Source organism: Sciurus vulgaris (assembly GCF_902686455.1).
Source record: "Sciurus vulgaris genome assembly, chromosome: 14".
Classification (NCBI taxonomy): Eukaryota; Metazoa; Chordata; class Mammalia; order Rodentia; family Sciuridae; genus Sciurus; species Sciurus vulgaris.
The window spans coordinates 78,379,313-78,397,295 of NC_136475.1; the positions used below are offsets into that span (position 1 = coordinate 78,379,313).

The following is a 17,983-nucleotide window of genomic DNA, read 5'->3' on the forward strand; positions in this document are numbered from 1 at the left end:
GAATGCTCTGCTAAGAAACTGAACGATGATCATGGTCAGATGTTTATATTTCTAGAAACTCCCCCAGGTCTTGGTCAAGACACTTCTTCGTTCTCTCCATCTCTGAAATGTGATAATCCTGCACCTTTTTAAAATGTGTCTTCAAACACCTTCTTGGGTCACACATATCCATGGCTGGAGCAGATACCCAAGGAGAAGTGACAGGACTGTGGAAACCACAGCAAGCTGTAAGGTGGTAGTCACCCACCCAAGGGACACCCCACCTACAAGGTCACACTGCTTTAATTATGAAGTGCAGAAACGAATGTACACCACGGCAACCCTGCCCAAAATACAAAAGGCTAGCAATTCAGTCATAGTCGAAACCACAGCAGGCTCCATGGATTGCCCTTGACATTCTCCCACCCACCTACCACACCTTTACCTCTTTGGAGTTGTGGTTCTGCAGAGCCCGCTCCCATTTCTTCTTATTACTGGTCAGCAGCTCTTGTCGTTCCAACTCAAAGGCTTTCTACAACGAAGAAGGGGAAAAAAGGGTCTTTGTGTCTCCTTCAATGAGGGAGGTCACACCAGTACAAAAAGCTTTTAGATGACTGCACAAGTGCCATGTCACCAACCACACAGGTAAAGTCACACCCAAATGCAGACTTGCCATTTCATGTGGCCAAATGGCAACAGAAAGAGTTACATGAAAATTAGGCATTATAAATCCTACACTTCACAAGAATTCAGAGAAGAAATGCAGCAACATTGTCATGACTTAGTCAATTATCAGAAGCGGGGCACTGGAGGAAAGTCAGTACTCTGGTTGTCGGTCCTGGGCAAACTCTGGCATGTAATTCAACCTCGACTAGGACTGGAGCATCGCCATGGCTGGCCTCCCAAGAAGCAAAGGCAGCATGCAGCCCACAGAGGCCTGGGAAGGCAGAAGCAGGTCTGCAGAACCCAGAGGCCCACCCTCTTGACTCTCTTCCATTATGGGAAGGCCTAAATCTCAATATCAATCTTCAATATTCCATTCAAATTCAAGTTATCACTTCCTGAATCCTGTTTGGCACTTCCTTTCCCCAATCCTCACTCGAACTGCCATGAATAAATACACGGCTCATACATGTCAAGGGTCGTGGAGGACTAACCTCCCTCTTCATTCCTGGTCCCTGTCATATTGTCTTTCAAATCACTTATTACCATCTATCAAGTTATAAATGCAGTAATTTGTTTACTTCAGGCTATATATCCTGCTAAAATACAAGCTCCACCAGGGACTTGTTTTGTCTGTGGCGGATCCCCTGCCCTTGGACCTGGCATGTAGTAGCCATGCAGTGATTACATGAATGAGTGAATGAAAGAGCAAATTAACTTAAGAAATCCAGAAATCAGAGGACAGACACATCCAGGTCCCTCCTTAGACCATTAGGACAGACCCAGCCCTCCCCAGGGGCCGCCCAACTGCAGAAAGCAGCCCCCTTTCACACCCCTGACCTCAATGTGAGAGAGCTCCTGGCGAAAGCTTTTCATTATGTCCTTCACCTGTTCTTCCATCCTCTCCAGAAGCAGGCAGATGTCATCTGACTGTTTCTTCAAGTCCTTCACATACTGGTCATCCTTTACTTTTAATTCCTTGAAGAGAGCACACAGAAGGTGGGTCACAAACTGCAACAGAGCAAGAGATGCCAAGCATACCCCTGCTGGTCCCCTCTCATCCTAATCTGTAAACACCAGGAATGTGGTGGCACACGCCTGTAATCCCAGCGGCTCAGGAGGCTGATACAGGAGGATCATCAGTTCAAAGTCAGCTTCAGCAAAGGCGAGGCACTAAACAAGTAAACAACTCAGTAAGACCCTGTCACTAAATAAAATACAAAATAGGGCTGTGGATGTGGCTCAGTGGTTGACTGTCCCTGAGTTCAATTCCCAGTACCAAATAAATAAATAAAACCATAAGAAGAGAAAATGGCTTCAGAAGAATCTTTGAAGGACTAGGAAATAGCACAGCTCTGCTCAGAGCAATACCACCTGAGCCCAGGATCAAACCCCTTGATTAACACTTGCAGTAAATCTGCCAGCAAGCTCCCAGAAACCCTAGAGGGTCCCAGCTAAGTTACTAACACAGGAATAGATCTACTGCAGACTAAATTCCATTCTTAACAAGGAACATAAAACTTGAAACAGAACATAAAACTTTGCTGCAGAAGTACATCTTTCTATCAGTCAATAATTCTAAAATCACTACAAAACTTTTTCTTCTGGTTAAAAATTTATCACTTGGGGGCTGGGGTTGTGGCTCAGTGGTAGAGCACTTGCCTCTCATATATGAGGCACTGGGTTCTATCCTCAGTATCACAAAAAAATAAATAAAATACTGTTTTCCATAGTAGCTGCACCAATTTGCAATCCCACCAGCAGTGTATGAGTGTACGTTCCCCCCGCCATCCTTGCCAATGCCTATTGTTGCTTGTATTCTTGATAATAGTCATTCTAATTGGAGTGAGATGAAATTTTAGGGTAGTTTTGATTTGCATTTCTCTAATTACTAGAGATGTTGAACATTTTTCATATATTTGTTGATCAATTGTATAACTTCTTCTGTGAAGTGTCTGCTCAGTTCCTTAGCCCATTTATTGATTGGGTTATTTGTACTTTTGGTGTTAAGTTTTTTTGAGTTCTTTATATATTCTGGAGATTAGTGCTCTATCTGAAGTGTGTGTAGTATAGATTTTTCTCCCACTCTGTAGGTTCTCTCTTCATATTATTGACTGTTTCCTTTGCTGAGAAAAAGCTTGGAATGAATCCACCATTTGACCCAGCTATCCCATGTCTCAGTTTATACCCAAAGGACTTAAAATCAGCATACTACAGTGATACAGCCACATCAATGTTTATAGCAGCTCAATGTACAATAGCTAGATTGTAGAACCAAGCTAGATGTCCTTCAACAGATGAATGGATAAAGAAACTGTGGTATATATACACAATGGAACATTACTCAGTTATAAAGAAGAATAAAATTATGGCATTTGCAGGTAAATGGATGGAGTTGGAGAATATCATGCTAAGAGAAATAAGCCAATTCAAAAACCAAAGGCTGAATGTCTTCTCTGATTTGTGGATACTGATACATAACAGGGGAGGGAGCAAGGGGTAAGGGAAGAATGAAGGAGCGTTGGATTGTGTACAGGAAAATTAGGTAGGGAGTGGGTCGGAGGAAGGAAAGATGGTGGAATGAGACAGACATCATTACCCTGTGTGCATGTATGATTACAAAAATGGTGTGACTCTACATCGTGTACAGAGAAATGAAAAGTTGTACTCCATTTGTGTACAATGAATCAAAATGCATTCTGCTGTCATGTATAACTAAATAAAACAATAAAAAATGCATAAAATAAATAAATAAAATAAAGGTATTGTGTACATCTACAACTAAAAATATTTTTTAAAAAGTCAATCACTTCAAAAGGCATCCAAATTGGAAGAGTTAAAATTATATTTGTTCACAGATAACATGATCTGATATATAGAAAACCTAAAGATTTTTAAAAACCTATTAGTACTAATAAATTCAGCAAAGTTGCAGGAAAAATAACCCCTCAAAAATTATTACTTAGTTATGTATTACTTTACCCAAGGGTATCTAAATGAATATGTGAATATGCCAGTGTAAAAAAATAAAAATCAGTCACATTCCTGTACACTAATAATAAATAATTCAAAAAGGAGATAAGAAAAAAGTTCACTTTATACATATCAAAAATAATCAAATGGGTTGGGGATATAGCTCAGTTGGTTGCCTCACATGCACAAGGTCCTGGGTTCAACCCCCAAGGACCACAAAAAATAATAATAATAATATCGAAATGCTTAGGAATACACTTAATCATGGAGGTGAAAGACTTGAACTCTGATAAAAGTAATCAAAAAAGACACGAATGAATGGAAAGACATTCTGTGCTTGGGAAATGGAAGCCTCAATATCATTAAAATGTCCATACCATTCAAAGTGATATACACATTCAATTTAATCCTGATTAAATCAGCTTTTGCAGAAATAGGAAAAAAAATCCTAAAATTCATATGGAATCTCAAGGAACTTCAAAAAAAGTCAAAACAACCAGTGCAGTGGTGCACACCTGTACTCCCAGTGACTCCAGAGCCTGCGGCAGGAGGCTCACCAGCTCAAGGCCAGCCTCGGCAACTTAATGAAGGGGGAAAAAAAGCCAAAACAATCTTCAAAAAGTACAAAATTGGAGATCACATATTCCCTGATTTTGAAATTGTAATATAAAGCCGATACTCCGCCTCCCAACCACCTGTCAATCTGCGCTCTGCCCACCTCTTACGTTACAGGAATTTCCGGCTTACACTGCTGCCATTTTCCTGCTTCCCACGTTATGTCCTAACATGCTAGATAGCTATTGGTTCACCAGTCAGCTTGCAAGTATTCTCCTCCGCTATTGGTTCCTTCCAGCCCTTGAGATTCCAATATCTGGGAGAAGCTACACGCCATCTTTCTCTTTTTTCCTTTCTTTTCACTCTGGAGCAGACGTGTTAGTCTTGCATGAGACCTCGTGTCCACTGTGCATTTTTCTGGGAGCTATTGGCGAGCCACAACTGAGATGAGCGAGCAAGTGGCAGTTCAGCAGGAGCACACAGTGGTGGCTAGAATCGCCGCGGGTCGCAAGCTGCCTTACAGAAATATTCTACAGAGCAATGTTACATAGTGTTATACTGACATAAAGATAGACATACAGACCAGTGGAACAGAATAGAGAGCCCAGAGGCTGGGAATTTTGCCCCAGAGCCAAATTCCAACAAAGCTTGCTTGGGCCACTTTTGTCCGCCGATTCCTATTTGGTCACCCACCCTCAAGCTTACATCTTCAACAAAAGTTATGATACTGTGTGGGAAGCCATCCTTATTTAGCAGAATCAGACTAGGTTGAGCCATGGACGCAGAGGTCTGGTTTCTAGGAACACCAGGAAGCATGTGGCACTGCGTGGGAGTGGTTCCCTGTCTCCTTCTGGAATTTTCCCCCTAAGATAATGGTTCCCCTAACTCCACCCTATCCTGTCCATCACAGAAGACCCTCCTCCTGGTCCTGGTCCCCTTTACCTGTATGTTATAAATAAAAGAGAGTTGGGCAAATTGTTGTTGTAAGAGGCCAGAACTGGTATGGCCAGATCCATCATGCCCCCTCTCATTTAAAAAGAGTATTGGCTCTTGTGTGTTTATCGAGTAGATAAGTTTTTTTGGGTAATTGAATGATATACTGCCAACATCATCCTCCAGCAGTTATCCCTTTTCTCATCCACACAGGAGGTGGCAGAGAGGACCCCCACATTTGGCACCAGGACAGCAACTATTTGAGAGGATTTTAGAAGAAAGAATAAAGGTAAGGGTGTTGGCCCCTTTCCATGGGAAGCACGCACATGTGAATAAGTTTAGTAGTAAGATCAGAAAGGGAATTTAATTGTGTGACATTAAGCCTGGGGAATTCACTCTCTACAGAGAGAAAGTAAAAATAAATCTATTCAGCTAAATTCAATACTCAGCCAGACTGAAAATTCAGTGGAAAGAACATAACTCCTACAGTCCTCAAAATGTAAATGGAGACCTGGTCGCTTTGAATACTGAAGACTCCATCAGGCAGGTCTGCCTGTACCTCTGACTGTATGAGACTGAGAACTAACTTGGCTCACATAGGTGCAAAGGTTTAGAATCCTGAGAAGAAAATATCCTAATCAGAAATTCAGAGAAAATCTCTAACTTAAGAAGGGGAAATTAATCCATGAGTTTCCTAGTTTAAATATGTGTGTTCCCGCCATGGCTTCCAGCCCTCCAGAAACGGCCCCCTTGGGGTAAGGATGGAAGCCTACAGAGAACATGGCTGCTCCCAGCTCAGGCAGAGCCCCTCAGGGCCAAGCCTCTTGAGAGGAATAGCAAGGGGATTGGCAGCACAATGGCAGGCTATGGGAATTTAGTTTGGAGTGTAATCGAAACTTGCTTTTATTTGGACCAAGATGTTGATTTGTGGTTTTTGGAAGATCTGAGCACAAGTCTTAGAAATGCTGTTAAGAGCTTCAGATCTAAGCATCAGACTGATATCCACAGAAGAATGTTTTTTAAAAAGAAAAATGGTGGTATATCATATAATGGAATACATATATATATACACATATATATGTATGTATATATATATATATATATTGCAAACTTAAAAAAGAAATTGTCACATGCTACAATATAGATGAACCCAAGCACATTATACTAAACAAAATAAGCCAGTCACAAAAGGATATATACCATTGATTCCACCTGAAGTAGCCAAAATCACAGAAACAGAAAATAGAAAGGGGACTAATAAGGACTGGGGAGGAGGAGGATGGAATTACTATCTAATGGGTACAGAGTTTCAGCATTACAGGATGAAAACAGTCTGGAGATTGTCACAGGATGATGTGAATATATGAACACTACAAAACCAGATACTGAAAAAGGATTAAGGTGGTAAAATTTAATGATATTTGGTTTTTACCATTAAAAAATAAATAAAAACTGTCACTTGAGTTGTGCAGCATTCAAAGTAGTAAAGTAAGGCCTTCACATTCATCCGCTGAGGAAAAGCAGAACAATAACCCAGACCAATTTCCAGCCACAGCCCCCTGGGCCGGTGGTGGCCCGCCACTTGCCTGCTGTAGTTCATTGATAAGCTTGTTCTTGTCCTCTATCAGCCCTGCACAGTGCAGCTGCTGAGTGTTGAGTATCTCCCACAGGTCCTGAGGAATATGCTTCTGTTTACCCTCCTCCCACTTGGTGGTGATTTCATCAAATTTGTCCTGGCTGTTCTTAACTTCATTCTCCAGCTTCTCAATTCTACAAATACAAACATACCAGCAGCCTCAGGTGCTGCCTTCCAATACTGCACACAGGTTCTCTGGAATCAGGGCCCAGGCACCAGGCACCACCCTCAGACATGCCCACCAGAACCAAACTAAACCCGGGAGGTATCTCAGTTTAAGCTGGATGTTAAGCAACTCAGACCAACAAAATGACATATAACAAAAACAGATCCACCCCAAGACCACACACACACAAACACACACACACAATCACATACATATGGTTAGAGTCACCGGGTCACATACTTCTGAGTAAGACATGACACAAATAGTTCCAACACACATACTTTGTGTTCAAGTCCTGACCTTGCTACTAACTGACTCAACCTTATACAAATTGCTGACTCTCTGAAAGCCTTACTTTCCTCATCTGTAAAATGGAAATGATGGAAATATTCACGCCAAAATGGCTGTTGTCAGCATTAAATAAGATGACACACAACACAGGTGATCACTTAACAAGTAGGACTTAAGCTAGCTATCATTTTTTATTATGACCTCATGTGTCTGGCCACTCCTTCCCCAGTAAATAACTAGTGGAATGCACAAGTAAGAAAATTCAGCCACTAGTAATGGAAAATAGGGAAACCTTTCCAGAAATTCCAAAGAAACCCTATGATGGAGCATACTGAGTATACTATGAGAAAGAAGGTGTTAGTGCTAAGATCAGAGCCCTCTGAGGACAATGATGAGGACACATGCCAGCAACTCTCTCCAATTTTAACAGACTAAATCTATGTGAGTAACTCCAAACAAAAACATGAACCCCTTCAGAATTGGAGTCACGACTTAACACATCCTGTTATCTCCTCTTTTTGTTTCCTAGTCCACCCCCCTTTCAAGCTAGGACACATAGTACATATCACAATTTGATTGACTTTATTATCTTGAGAAATGGGGAACAGCTGTCAGTCATCTTTCCAAAACACACTGATACTATAACTCTACAGTTATAAGACCTTCCATTTTTTCCTCAGTGACCATAGGCTAGCCTAACTCCTTAGCATAGCACTCAAGGTTTGTTATAAGCCAAATCTGCTGGTGACCAGCCAACTCAGTTTCTGGTACTGCCCATACAGGCAATGGGATGTGTCAAGAATAAAGTCACCAATTATATGGTAGAGCTGGTAACACTGCTCATGTGGGGACTACCTGTGCCGAACAACTAAAAAGGCTGTCTGTGTATGTTGAGATGAACTAAAATGGTCAGGTGGTTACTCTACTTATGGAACTGTGTTTAGGAAGTTAATTAAAAAACAATTCAAAGTAGGAGGTTAAATGCTGTCAGTCTACTTCTGTGTTCAAACTAAGGAAGTCCAACCACTCTAAGTAGCTTAACGCCTCCCGTTGGGCAACCTGAGACTTGGAAAGATAGGTGTGCAAAGCAGCCTGCCTACCAAGGACTCTTGAGCCTGAAGGGTTGACATGGGTGCCTTTCGTTCCTCCATTCCTAAGCATGGAGCCAAGATGTCTATGGATCTGGACATTCTGATCAACTGAAACCCAGGACTGCCCAACTGATATGTTCAGTCTCATTTCTTCTTCTTCACCACCCTCATCCAGCCTTGACTATCATGGTATTTCCAAGCACACTGTGTGACCTTATGCCTCTGCTCAAGGGCTCCCTCTGCCTAAATGCCTACTCCTCAACTCCTCAAACTCCTACTCATCCCTTACAGCCCAACCACCCGAAAGGCACCTTGCCTGCGAAATTTCTCTAATCCCTACAAAGACATCCAAAGGCCTCCTCGTGTATTGGCATAACATATGTTTATTTTAGAACAAATTCTGGTTGGGTGTTCCCATGTCAATCATAAGCAGGGGCCATATTTCGCTCCTTTTGTAAGCACACAGCTTGGCACACATTAGCAATGTAATGCTAAAGGAAGGGAGGGAGAAGGCAGACAGGAGAGGAAGGGAGGAAAAGAAAGAAGAGAGGGGGGACCCATAAGAGGCAAGAAGGGGACTCTACTAGACTAAGTTGGACAACATCTCTTTCCAATGATTCAGGGGGAAATAGGGACCCACAAGGAGACCACACTCATGTCCACCAGGCTGCAGAGGAGCAGGCTCCTTACCTCTGGCGCTTTATCTCCTCCTCTTCAACTCTCCTGTGGATCTCTCTGATATCTGCAGCCACCTGGATATTTGTCACCAATTCAGTGCCACAGAGCAGCAGTTTAGACAATTTCTGAGAACAGACATAGGAATTTATAAAGTTAGAACGTTTTGTAAAGAATTTAGAAGGTTAGGGCTAGGAATGTAGCTCAGAGGTACAGCATTTGACTAGCAAGTGTGAAGCCCTGAGTTCCATTCCTAGCACAGCAAATACATATGTATATATAATAATTGATATTATTATATATTGAAACAATTTATTATTATTATTACTATTTAGAAAGTTAGAAACATTTTGCACAAATGTCTATAGTTCATCCATCCATTCCAGCAGGAATCAGCTACCTTAAGAGTTTGAAGGATACCATCTATTTAGCAACCCTTTTCCATCAGGACATTTGTGACGTGAGTTTGAGCTTACAATCCACTAATGCTGTAGTTCTCAATGTATTTCATTCTCTTCATAGGATGGATCAGTCAACCAATGCACTGGCTCATACTGCAGGTACATCTCAGCACTTTCCCCAGCAGATCTCCAAGCCACTGACACTACCAGGGTCCTTTCTAAGAATCTCAGATGGGGAGGAGACAGACAATGGTAGCTGTCCTCCAAAGTACATTTCCCCCTCTTCTTTGGGTAAGAGAATACATAGATTTCAGCTGGGAATGCGACCTCCCAAAATAGGTACATTTCCTAGTCTCCATTGCAGCTAGAATATGGTCTGATCAATGATACATGTGCAAAAGTGGTATGTGCCACTTCTGAATTATGCCTTAAGGGAAAAGGTGCACCTTCTGCTGCTGCTCTTTGTCCCCCGCTCTGAGGCTGGAAAGTGGGGTTAAAGTATGATGTCATGAGCAGATGAAAGCAACCTAAGGAATGGCAGAAGGAGCTGAGGTCCCCAACATCAAGGAGTCCTGGTGTCAGTCCCAGTTCTGAACAACTCACGCCAGAGACTTTTTTTTTCCCCCAATACTAGAAAATTGAGTCACTCGGGAACATTTTACCATTGCCTTTTACTTTTATTTTTGAGACGGGGTCTTACTGAATTGCTGAAGCTGGCCTAGAATTTCCTATCCTCCTTCCTCAACCTCTTGAGTTGCTAGGCTCACAGGCGTACACCACCACGCCCAGCTCATGCTGGGAATTAAGTGAGGCACAGAAGGAAGCTTCTACCTTTTTTAAAAATATTTTTTAGTCATCAATGGACTTTTATTTATTTTTATATGTTTTATATATTTTATATGTTTATATATTTTATATCAAACCCAGTGCCTCACACATGCTAGGTGAGCACTCTACCACTGAGCCACAACTCCAGCCCCAGAAGCTTCTCTCTTATTGATTATTCGCTCTTATTCTCTCTTATGTTGTGTGGGGTCCTTGGTTACAGGATTCTAACACAGGAGAGAATTGTAGCTGGTTGCAGTGTCTCAAAGTGGGCACAGGGATTGTCCTATGAATGCCTCTTCTAAGTCTTTATTTATAAACTCCATAATTTGTGTCTTTACCCTTAGCCTTTTTGTGATGTCATGATTTCAAGAACTGCAAACACCTCTGTACCACAGTCACTAAAACAACTGAAGATTCCATTCATCTCATTACTCTAAGGAAAATTTGAAATGTAGTTTCAATGAATATAGAACAGGGCCTTAACCCAGACAGACACCAGAATTTTGATTTTTTTTTTTTCCTGTAGCTTTCTAACTTATACAAAATGGGTTTACATGCATAAAGAAATCATGGCTTTCCTGCAATTCTGGGCAATATTTTGTTTTCTACTCAGTGTGAACATTAGAAATTTCTGAATCAAGCCAGGGATGGTGATGGTACAGGCCTACGATCCCACCTGCTTCTGAGGCTGAGGCATTGGGATGGCAAGTTTGAGCCCGGTCTGGGCACTTAGGGGTGCTCTGTCTCAAAATAAAAAGAGCTGGCGATGTGGCTCAGTTGGCAGAACACTCGCCTAGCATGTACAAGGCCCTGCATCCCCAGTACCACAAAAAAGAAAAGAAGGATCCCAGCGGCTTGGGAGGCTGCGGCTGGAGAATTGCAAGTTCAAAGACAGCTTCAGCAACTTAATAAGTCTTTAAGCAATTTAGGGAGACACTATGTCAAAATAAAATGGGCTGGGGACGTGGCTCAGGGGTTAAGAGCCTTTGGTACCAAAAAAAAAAAAAGAAAAGAAAGAAAAGGAAGAAATTTCTGAATCAAGTATTAAAGACCCAAAGCAAAATTAAAAGATAAAATGTTACAGTCATCAACAAATCCCTGCATTTACCATGTCCATGGGAAGAGTTTAAAAGGAAGTCTACATACCACAGGTAACTATGTTAGAATTATAATATGATATAAAACTGTCAAATAAAACATATTCTATCCTCCTACCTCTGTACCTTCACAGAAGTTTATAAATCCTCATTTGAATTCAGACTTTACCTCAGAGTTCCACTCATCCTTGGGTGGCTCAGGGAGAGCCAGCTTCTGGCCCCCAGCCCCCAGTCACCCCAGCTCTGTCCTGTGGACATGTGGACTTCCTGGGCTGGACTTCCAAGCTCTAGCTTTATCCCACCATCATCCATCAGGTCCAAGTGTTGCAAAACAGCTACCTTGTCTCCCCTGAGCAGGACAGACCCTGGGAAGAGGCCCACACAGCCCCTGAGGATGAACTCAGAACCATCTGGGCAGGGAATCTGTGGCTCTGTAATACTCAGTGATCTAAAAGCGGGAACTGGAGCTCTGGGTGGGTTTGGGGCAAGTGCACTTGAAGTGTGTCAGAGGAAGGAAGACTAGAGCAAGATATGGACGCCTGTTGTCACCACTTCTATTCAATGTGTTGGAGTGCCTATCTTAAACAACAAGGTGAGGCACGAAGTAAAAGATATAAAAATTAAACTGGAAGAAATAAAACTGTCATTTTCAGATGATATGACTAGTTTACATATGTAAACTAGTCTAAAAGAATCTATAAGGAACTATTAAAATTAATAAGTGAGTTTGGAAGGTCCTGAATACCAGGTCCATATATAAAAATCAGTGAGCTGGGGATATAGCTCAGTTGGTAGAGTGCTTGCCTTGCAAGCACAAGGCCCTGGGCACAATCCCCAGCACCGCAAATAAAAAAAAAAAAAATCAATCATAATTTTATGTGCCAAAAATGAATGAAAAAGTACAAAATATTTCCAGGAAAAATTTTAAAATACCTCAAAAAATAAAAGAATCTAAATAAATGGAGGCATATTTATATTCATGGATTATAAAATTAAATTACATAAAATTAAATCTTAATTATAATTCCAGCAGATTTTCTAGTAAAAATGACAAGCTGATCTAAAATTTACAAGGAACTGCAAAGGATCAAGAATAGCCAAGAAAGGGCTCAGGTTGTAGCTCAGTGGAAGAGCACCTACCTAGTATATGTGAGGCCCTGGATTCAATTCTCAGCACTGCATATAAATAAATAAATAAAAATAAAGGTCCATCAACAGATAAAAAAGTATATGTGTGTGTATATATATATATATAAAAAATAATAATTATATAATATATAATACATATACATATAATAATTTTAAGGAAAAAATAGCCAAGACAATATGGAAGAAGAACACAGTTAGAGGACTTACCCTACCAGGTATCAAGACCTGCCGTAAAGTGACAGTAATTAAAACAGTGTGGAATTGGCATAAAGACCAACAGACCAAAGGAACAGAATAGAGAAACTAGAAACAAACTCACACAACAGTATACTACAATGCCACAGGGAAAAGATCTTTTCAATCAATGGTGCTGGGTCAATTAAAAATACATATGGAAAACAATGGACTTTGAGCCTATCTTACTCCATACACAAAAGCAATTCCAGATAGATTAGAGACTACAATACCAATGGCAGAACAACAAAGTTTTTTTTTTTTAATAATGTATTTTTTTAATTGTAAACAAATGGGATACATATTGTTTCTCTGTACATGGCGTAAAGGCATACCATTTGTGTAATTATAAATTTACATACAGTAATGTTGTTTGATTCATTCTGTTATTTTTTCCCTTCCCCCCACCCCTCCAACCCCTCTTTTCCCTCTATACAGTCCATCCTTCCTCTATACTTGCCCCCCTCCCTAACCCTAACTCTAACCCTAACACTAACCCTACCCTCCCCCCATTATATGTCATCATCCACTTATTAGCGATATCATTCTTCCTTTGGCTTTTTGAGATTGGCTTATCTCACTTAGCATGATATTCTCCAATTTCATCCATTTGCCTGCAAATGCCATAATTTTATCATTCTTTATGGCTGAGTAATATTCCATTGTATATATATACCACAGTTTCTTTATCCATTCATCAATTGAAGGACATCTAGGTTGGTTCCACAGTCTGGCTATTGTGAATTGAGCAGCTATGAACATTGATGTGGCTGTATCTCTGTAGTATGCTGATTTTAAGTCCTTTGGGTATAGGCCAAGGAGTGGGATAGCTGGGTCAAATGGTGGTTCCATTCCAAGTTTTCTAAGGAATCTCCACACTGCTTTCCAGAGTGGCTGCACTAATTTGCAGTCCCACCAGCAATGTATGAGTGTACCTTTCTCCCCACATCCTCACCAACACCTGTTGTTGCTTGTATTCTTGATAATCGCCATTCTAATTGGGGTGAGATGGAATCTTAGGGTGGTTTTGATTTGCATTTCTCTTATTACTAGAGATGGTGAACATTTTTCCATATGTTTGTTGATTGCTTGTAGATCTTCTTCTGTGAAGTGTCTATTCATTTCCTTAGCCCATTTGTCGACTGGATTATTTGTATTCTTAGAGTTTTTTGAGTTCTTTATAGATTCTGGAGATTAGTGCTCTATCTGAAGTATGATTGGCAAAGATATTCTCCCACTCTGTAGGCTCTTTCTTCGCATTGCTGATAGTTTCCTTTGCTGAGAGAAAGCTTTTTAGTTTGAATCTATCCCAGTTATTGATTCTTGCTTTTATTTCTTGTGCTATGGGAGTCCTGTTAAGGAAGTCTGTCCTAAGCCGACATGTTGAAGATCTGGACCGACTTTTTCTTCTATAAGATGCAGGGTCTCTGGTCTGATTCCGAGGTCCTTAATCCATTTTGAGTTTAGTTTCATGCGTGGTGAGAGATATGGGTTTACTTTCATTCTGTTGCATATGGATTTCCAATTCTCCCAGCACCATTTGTTGAAGAGGCTATCTTTTCTCCATTGCATATTTTTGGCACCTTTGTCTAGTATGAGAAAATTGTATTTATTTGGGTTTGTGTCCGTGTCCTCTATTCTGTACCATTGATCTACCTTTCTATTTTGGTACCAATACCATGCTGTTTTTGTTACTATTGCTTTGTAGTAGAGTTGAAGATCTGGTATTGCAATACCCCCTGTTTCACTCTTCCTGCTAAGGATTGCTTTAGCTATTCTGGGTTTCTTATTCTTCCAGATGAATTTCATAATTGCTTGCTCTATTTCTGTAAGGTACGTCATTGGGATTTTAATTGGAATTGCATTGAATTTGTATAGCACTTTAGGTAGTATGGCCATTTTGACAATATTAATTCTTCCTATCCAAGAACATGGAAGATCTTTCCATCTTCTAAGGTGTTCTTTAATTTCTTTCTTTAGTGTTCTGTAGTTCTCATTGTAGAGGCCTTTCACCTCTTTTGTGAGATTGATTCCCAAGTATTTTATTTTTTTCGATGCTATCGTGAATGGGATAGTTTTCCTAATTTCTCTTTCTGAAGATTCATCACTTATGTATAAAAATGCGTTGGATTTATGAGCATTGATCTTGTAATCTGCTACTTTACTGAATTCACTTATGAGTTCTAAGAGTTTTCTGGTGGAATTTCCAGGTTCCTCTAAATATATAATCATGTCATCAGCGAACAGGGATAGTTTGAGTTCTTCTTTTCCAATTCGTATTTCTTTAATTTCTTTGGTTTGTCTAATTGCTCTGGCTAGAGTTTCAAGGACGATGTTGAATAGAAGTGGTGAAAGAGGGCAACCCTGCCTTGTTCCAGTTTTTAGGGAGAATGCTTTCAGTTTTTCACCATTTAGAATGATATTAGCCATGGGCTTAGCATAAATGGCCTTTACAATTAAGGAATGTTCCCACTATCCCAATTTTTTCTAGTGTTTTGAGCATGAAGGGGTGCTGTATTTTATCAAATGCTTTTTCTGCATCTATTGAAATAATCATGTGATTCTTGACTTTAAGTCTATTGATATGGTGAATGACATTTATTGATTTCTGGATGTTGAACCAACCTTGCATCCCTGGGATGAAACCCACTTGATCATGGTGCACTATCTTTTTAATATGTTTTTGTATGCGATTTGCTAAAATTTTGTTGAGAATTTTTGCATCGATGTTCATTAAGGATATTGGTCTGAAATTTTCTTTCCTTGATGAGTCTCTGTCTGGTTTAGGTATCAGTGTGATATTGGCTTCATAGAATGAGTTTGGGAGGGTTCCCTCCTCTTCTATTTTATGGAATACTTTGAGAAGTATTGGAATGAGCTCTTCTTTAAAGGTTTTGTAGAACTTGGCTGAGAACCCATCTGGTCCCGGACTTTTCTTTGTTGGTAGGCTTTTGATGACTTCTTCTATTTCAGTACTTGAAATTGGTCTATTTAAATTGTGTATGTCCTCCTCATTCAGTTTAGGCAATTCGTATGTCTCTAGAAACCTGTTGATGTCTTCGAAATTTTCTATTTTGTTGGAGTATAGATTTTCAAAATAGCTTCTAATTATGTTTTGTATTTCAGTCCTGTCTGTTGTGATATTTCCTTGTTCATTCCGAATTTTAGTGATTTGGGTTTTCTCTCGTCTTCTCTTTGTTAGTGTGGCTAAAGGTTTATCAATTTTGTTTATTTTTTCAGAAGAACCAACTATTTATTTTGTCAATTTTTTGTATTGTTTCTTTTGTTTCAATTTCATTGATTTCAGCTCTGAGTTTAACTGTTTCCTGTCTTCTACTACTTTTGGTGCTGGTCTGTTCTTCTTTTTCTAGGGCTTTGAGCTGTAGTGTTAGGTCGTTTATTTGTTGAGTTTTACTTCTTTTATTAAATGCGCTCCATGAAATAAATTTCCCTCTAAGTACTGCTTTCATAGTGTCCCAGAGATTTTGATATGATGTTTCTTTGTTCTCATTTACCTCTAAGAATTTTTTAATTTCCTTCCTAATATCTTCTGTTATCCATTCATCATATAATAGCATATTGTTTAATCTCCAGATGTTGGAATAGTTTCTGTGTTTTACTCTTTCATTTATTTCTAACTTCAATCCATTATGATCTGATAGAATACAAGGCAGTGTCTCTATCTTCTTGTATTTGCTAATATTAGCTTTGTGGCATAATATATGGTCTATTTTAGAGAAGGATCCATGTGCTGCTGAGAAGAAAGTGTATTCGCTCTTGGTTGGATGGTATATTCTATAAATGTCTGTTAAGTCTAAATTATTGATTGTGTTATTGAGATCTACGGTTTCTTTGTTCAACTTTTGCCTGGAAGATCTGTCGAGTGGTGAGAGAGGCGTGTTAAAATCACCTAGTATTATTGTGTTATGGTCTATTTGGTTTCTGAAATTGAGAAGGATTTGTTTGACATACGTGGATGAGCCACTGTTAGGGGCATAGATGTTTATGATTGTTGTATCTTGCTGATTTATGCTTCCCTTAAGCAGAATGAAATGACCTTCTTTATCCCTTCTGACTAACTTTGGCTTGAAGTCCACATTATCTGAAATGAGGATGGATACTCCAGCTTTTTTGCTGAGTCCATGTGCATGGTATGTTTTTCCCCATCCTTTCACCTTTAGTCTATGGGCATCTTTTTCTATGAGGTGAGTCTCTTGTAGGCAACATATTGTTGGATCCTTCTTTTTAATCCAATCTGCCAGTCTATGTCTTTTGATTGATGAATTCAGGCCATTAACATTCAGGATTATTATTGAGATATGATTTGGTTTCCCGGTCATATGGTTCATTTTTAAATTTTATTTATTTATTTATTTATTTGACACAACTTGGTTCCTCCTTTATTTGACAATTCCTTTAGGATAATACCTCCCTTTGCTGATTCGCTTCTTTGTTTTTCATCTCTTCCTCATGGAATATTTTGCTGAGAATGTTCTGTAATGCTGGCTTTCTTTTTGTAAATTCTTTTAGCTTTTGTTTATCTTGGAAGGATTTTATTTCATCGTCAAATTTGAAGGTAAGTTTTGCTGGGTATAAGATTCTTGGTTGGCATCCATTTTCTTTCAGGGCTTGCAAAATGTTGTTCCAGGCCCTTCTGGATTGAAAAATCTGCTGATATTCGTATTGGTTTCCCCCTGAATGTAATTTGGTTCTTTTCTCTCACAGCCTTTAAAATTCTGTCTTTATTTTGTATGTTAGGTACTTTCATTATAATGTGCCTTGGTGTGGGTCTGTTGTAATTTTGTGTATTTGGAGTCCTATAAGCCTCTTGAACTTGATTTTCCATTTCATTCTTCAGATTTCATTCTTCAGATTTCATTTCAGATCAGAAATTTTCTGATATTATTTCATTGAATAGATTGTTCATTCCTTTGGTTTGTTTCTCTAGGCCTTCCTCAATCCCAATAATTCTTAAATTTGGCCTTTTCATGATATCCCATAGTTCTTGTAGATTCTGTTCATGATTTCTTACCATCTTCTCTGTTTGTTTAACTTTGTTTTCAAGGTTAAATATTTTGTCTTCAATGTCTGAGGTTCTGTCTTCCAGGTGTTCTATCCTACTGGATATTCTTTCTATGGAGTTCTTAATTTGGTTTATTGTTTCCTTCATTTCAAGGATTTCTGTTTGGTTTTTTTTCAATATCTCTAACTCTTTATTGAAATGATCTCCTGCTTCCTGTATTTGCTCTTTTAACTGTTGATTGGTGCGATCATTCAATGCCTGCATTTGCTCTTTCATCTCATCATTCAGT

General features: G+C 39.6%; 1 protein-coding gene across 1 annotated transcript in view; it reads right to left on the bottom strand.

Annotated features, from left to right (window-relative positions):
• DRC1 (dynein regulatory complex subunit 1) overlaps window positions 1–17,983 on the bottom strand; it is a 63,784-nt gene that overhangs the window by 25,173 nt on the left and 20,628 nt on the right. The window contains exons 3-6 of the mRNA XM_079110125.1: window positions 8,978–9,090; window positions 6,690–6,873; window positions 1,483–1,620; window positions 425–511 (exon numbers count right to left, since the gene is read on the bottom strand). Of these exons, the coding sequence (XP_078966251.1) occupies window positions 425–511; window positions 1,483–1,620; window positions 6,690–6,873; window positions 8,978–9,090 (522 nt within the window). The remainder of the gene's footprint in view (window positions 1–424; window positions 512–1,482; window positions 1,621–6,689; window positions 6,874–8,977; window positions 9,091–17,983) is intronic.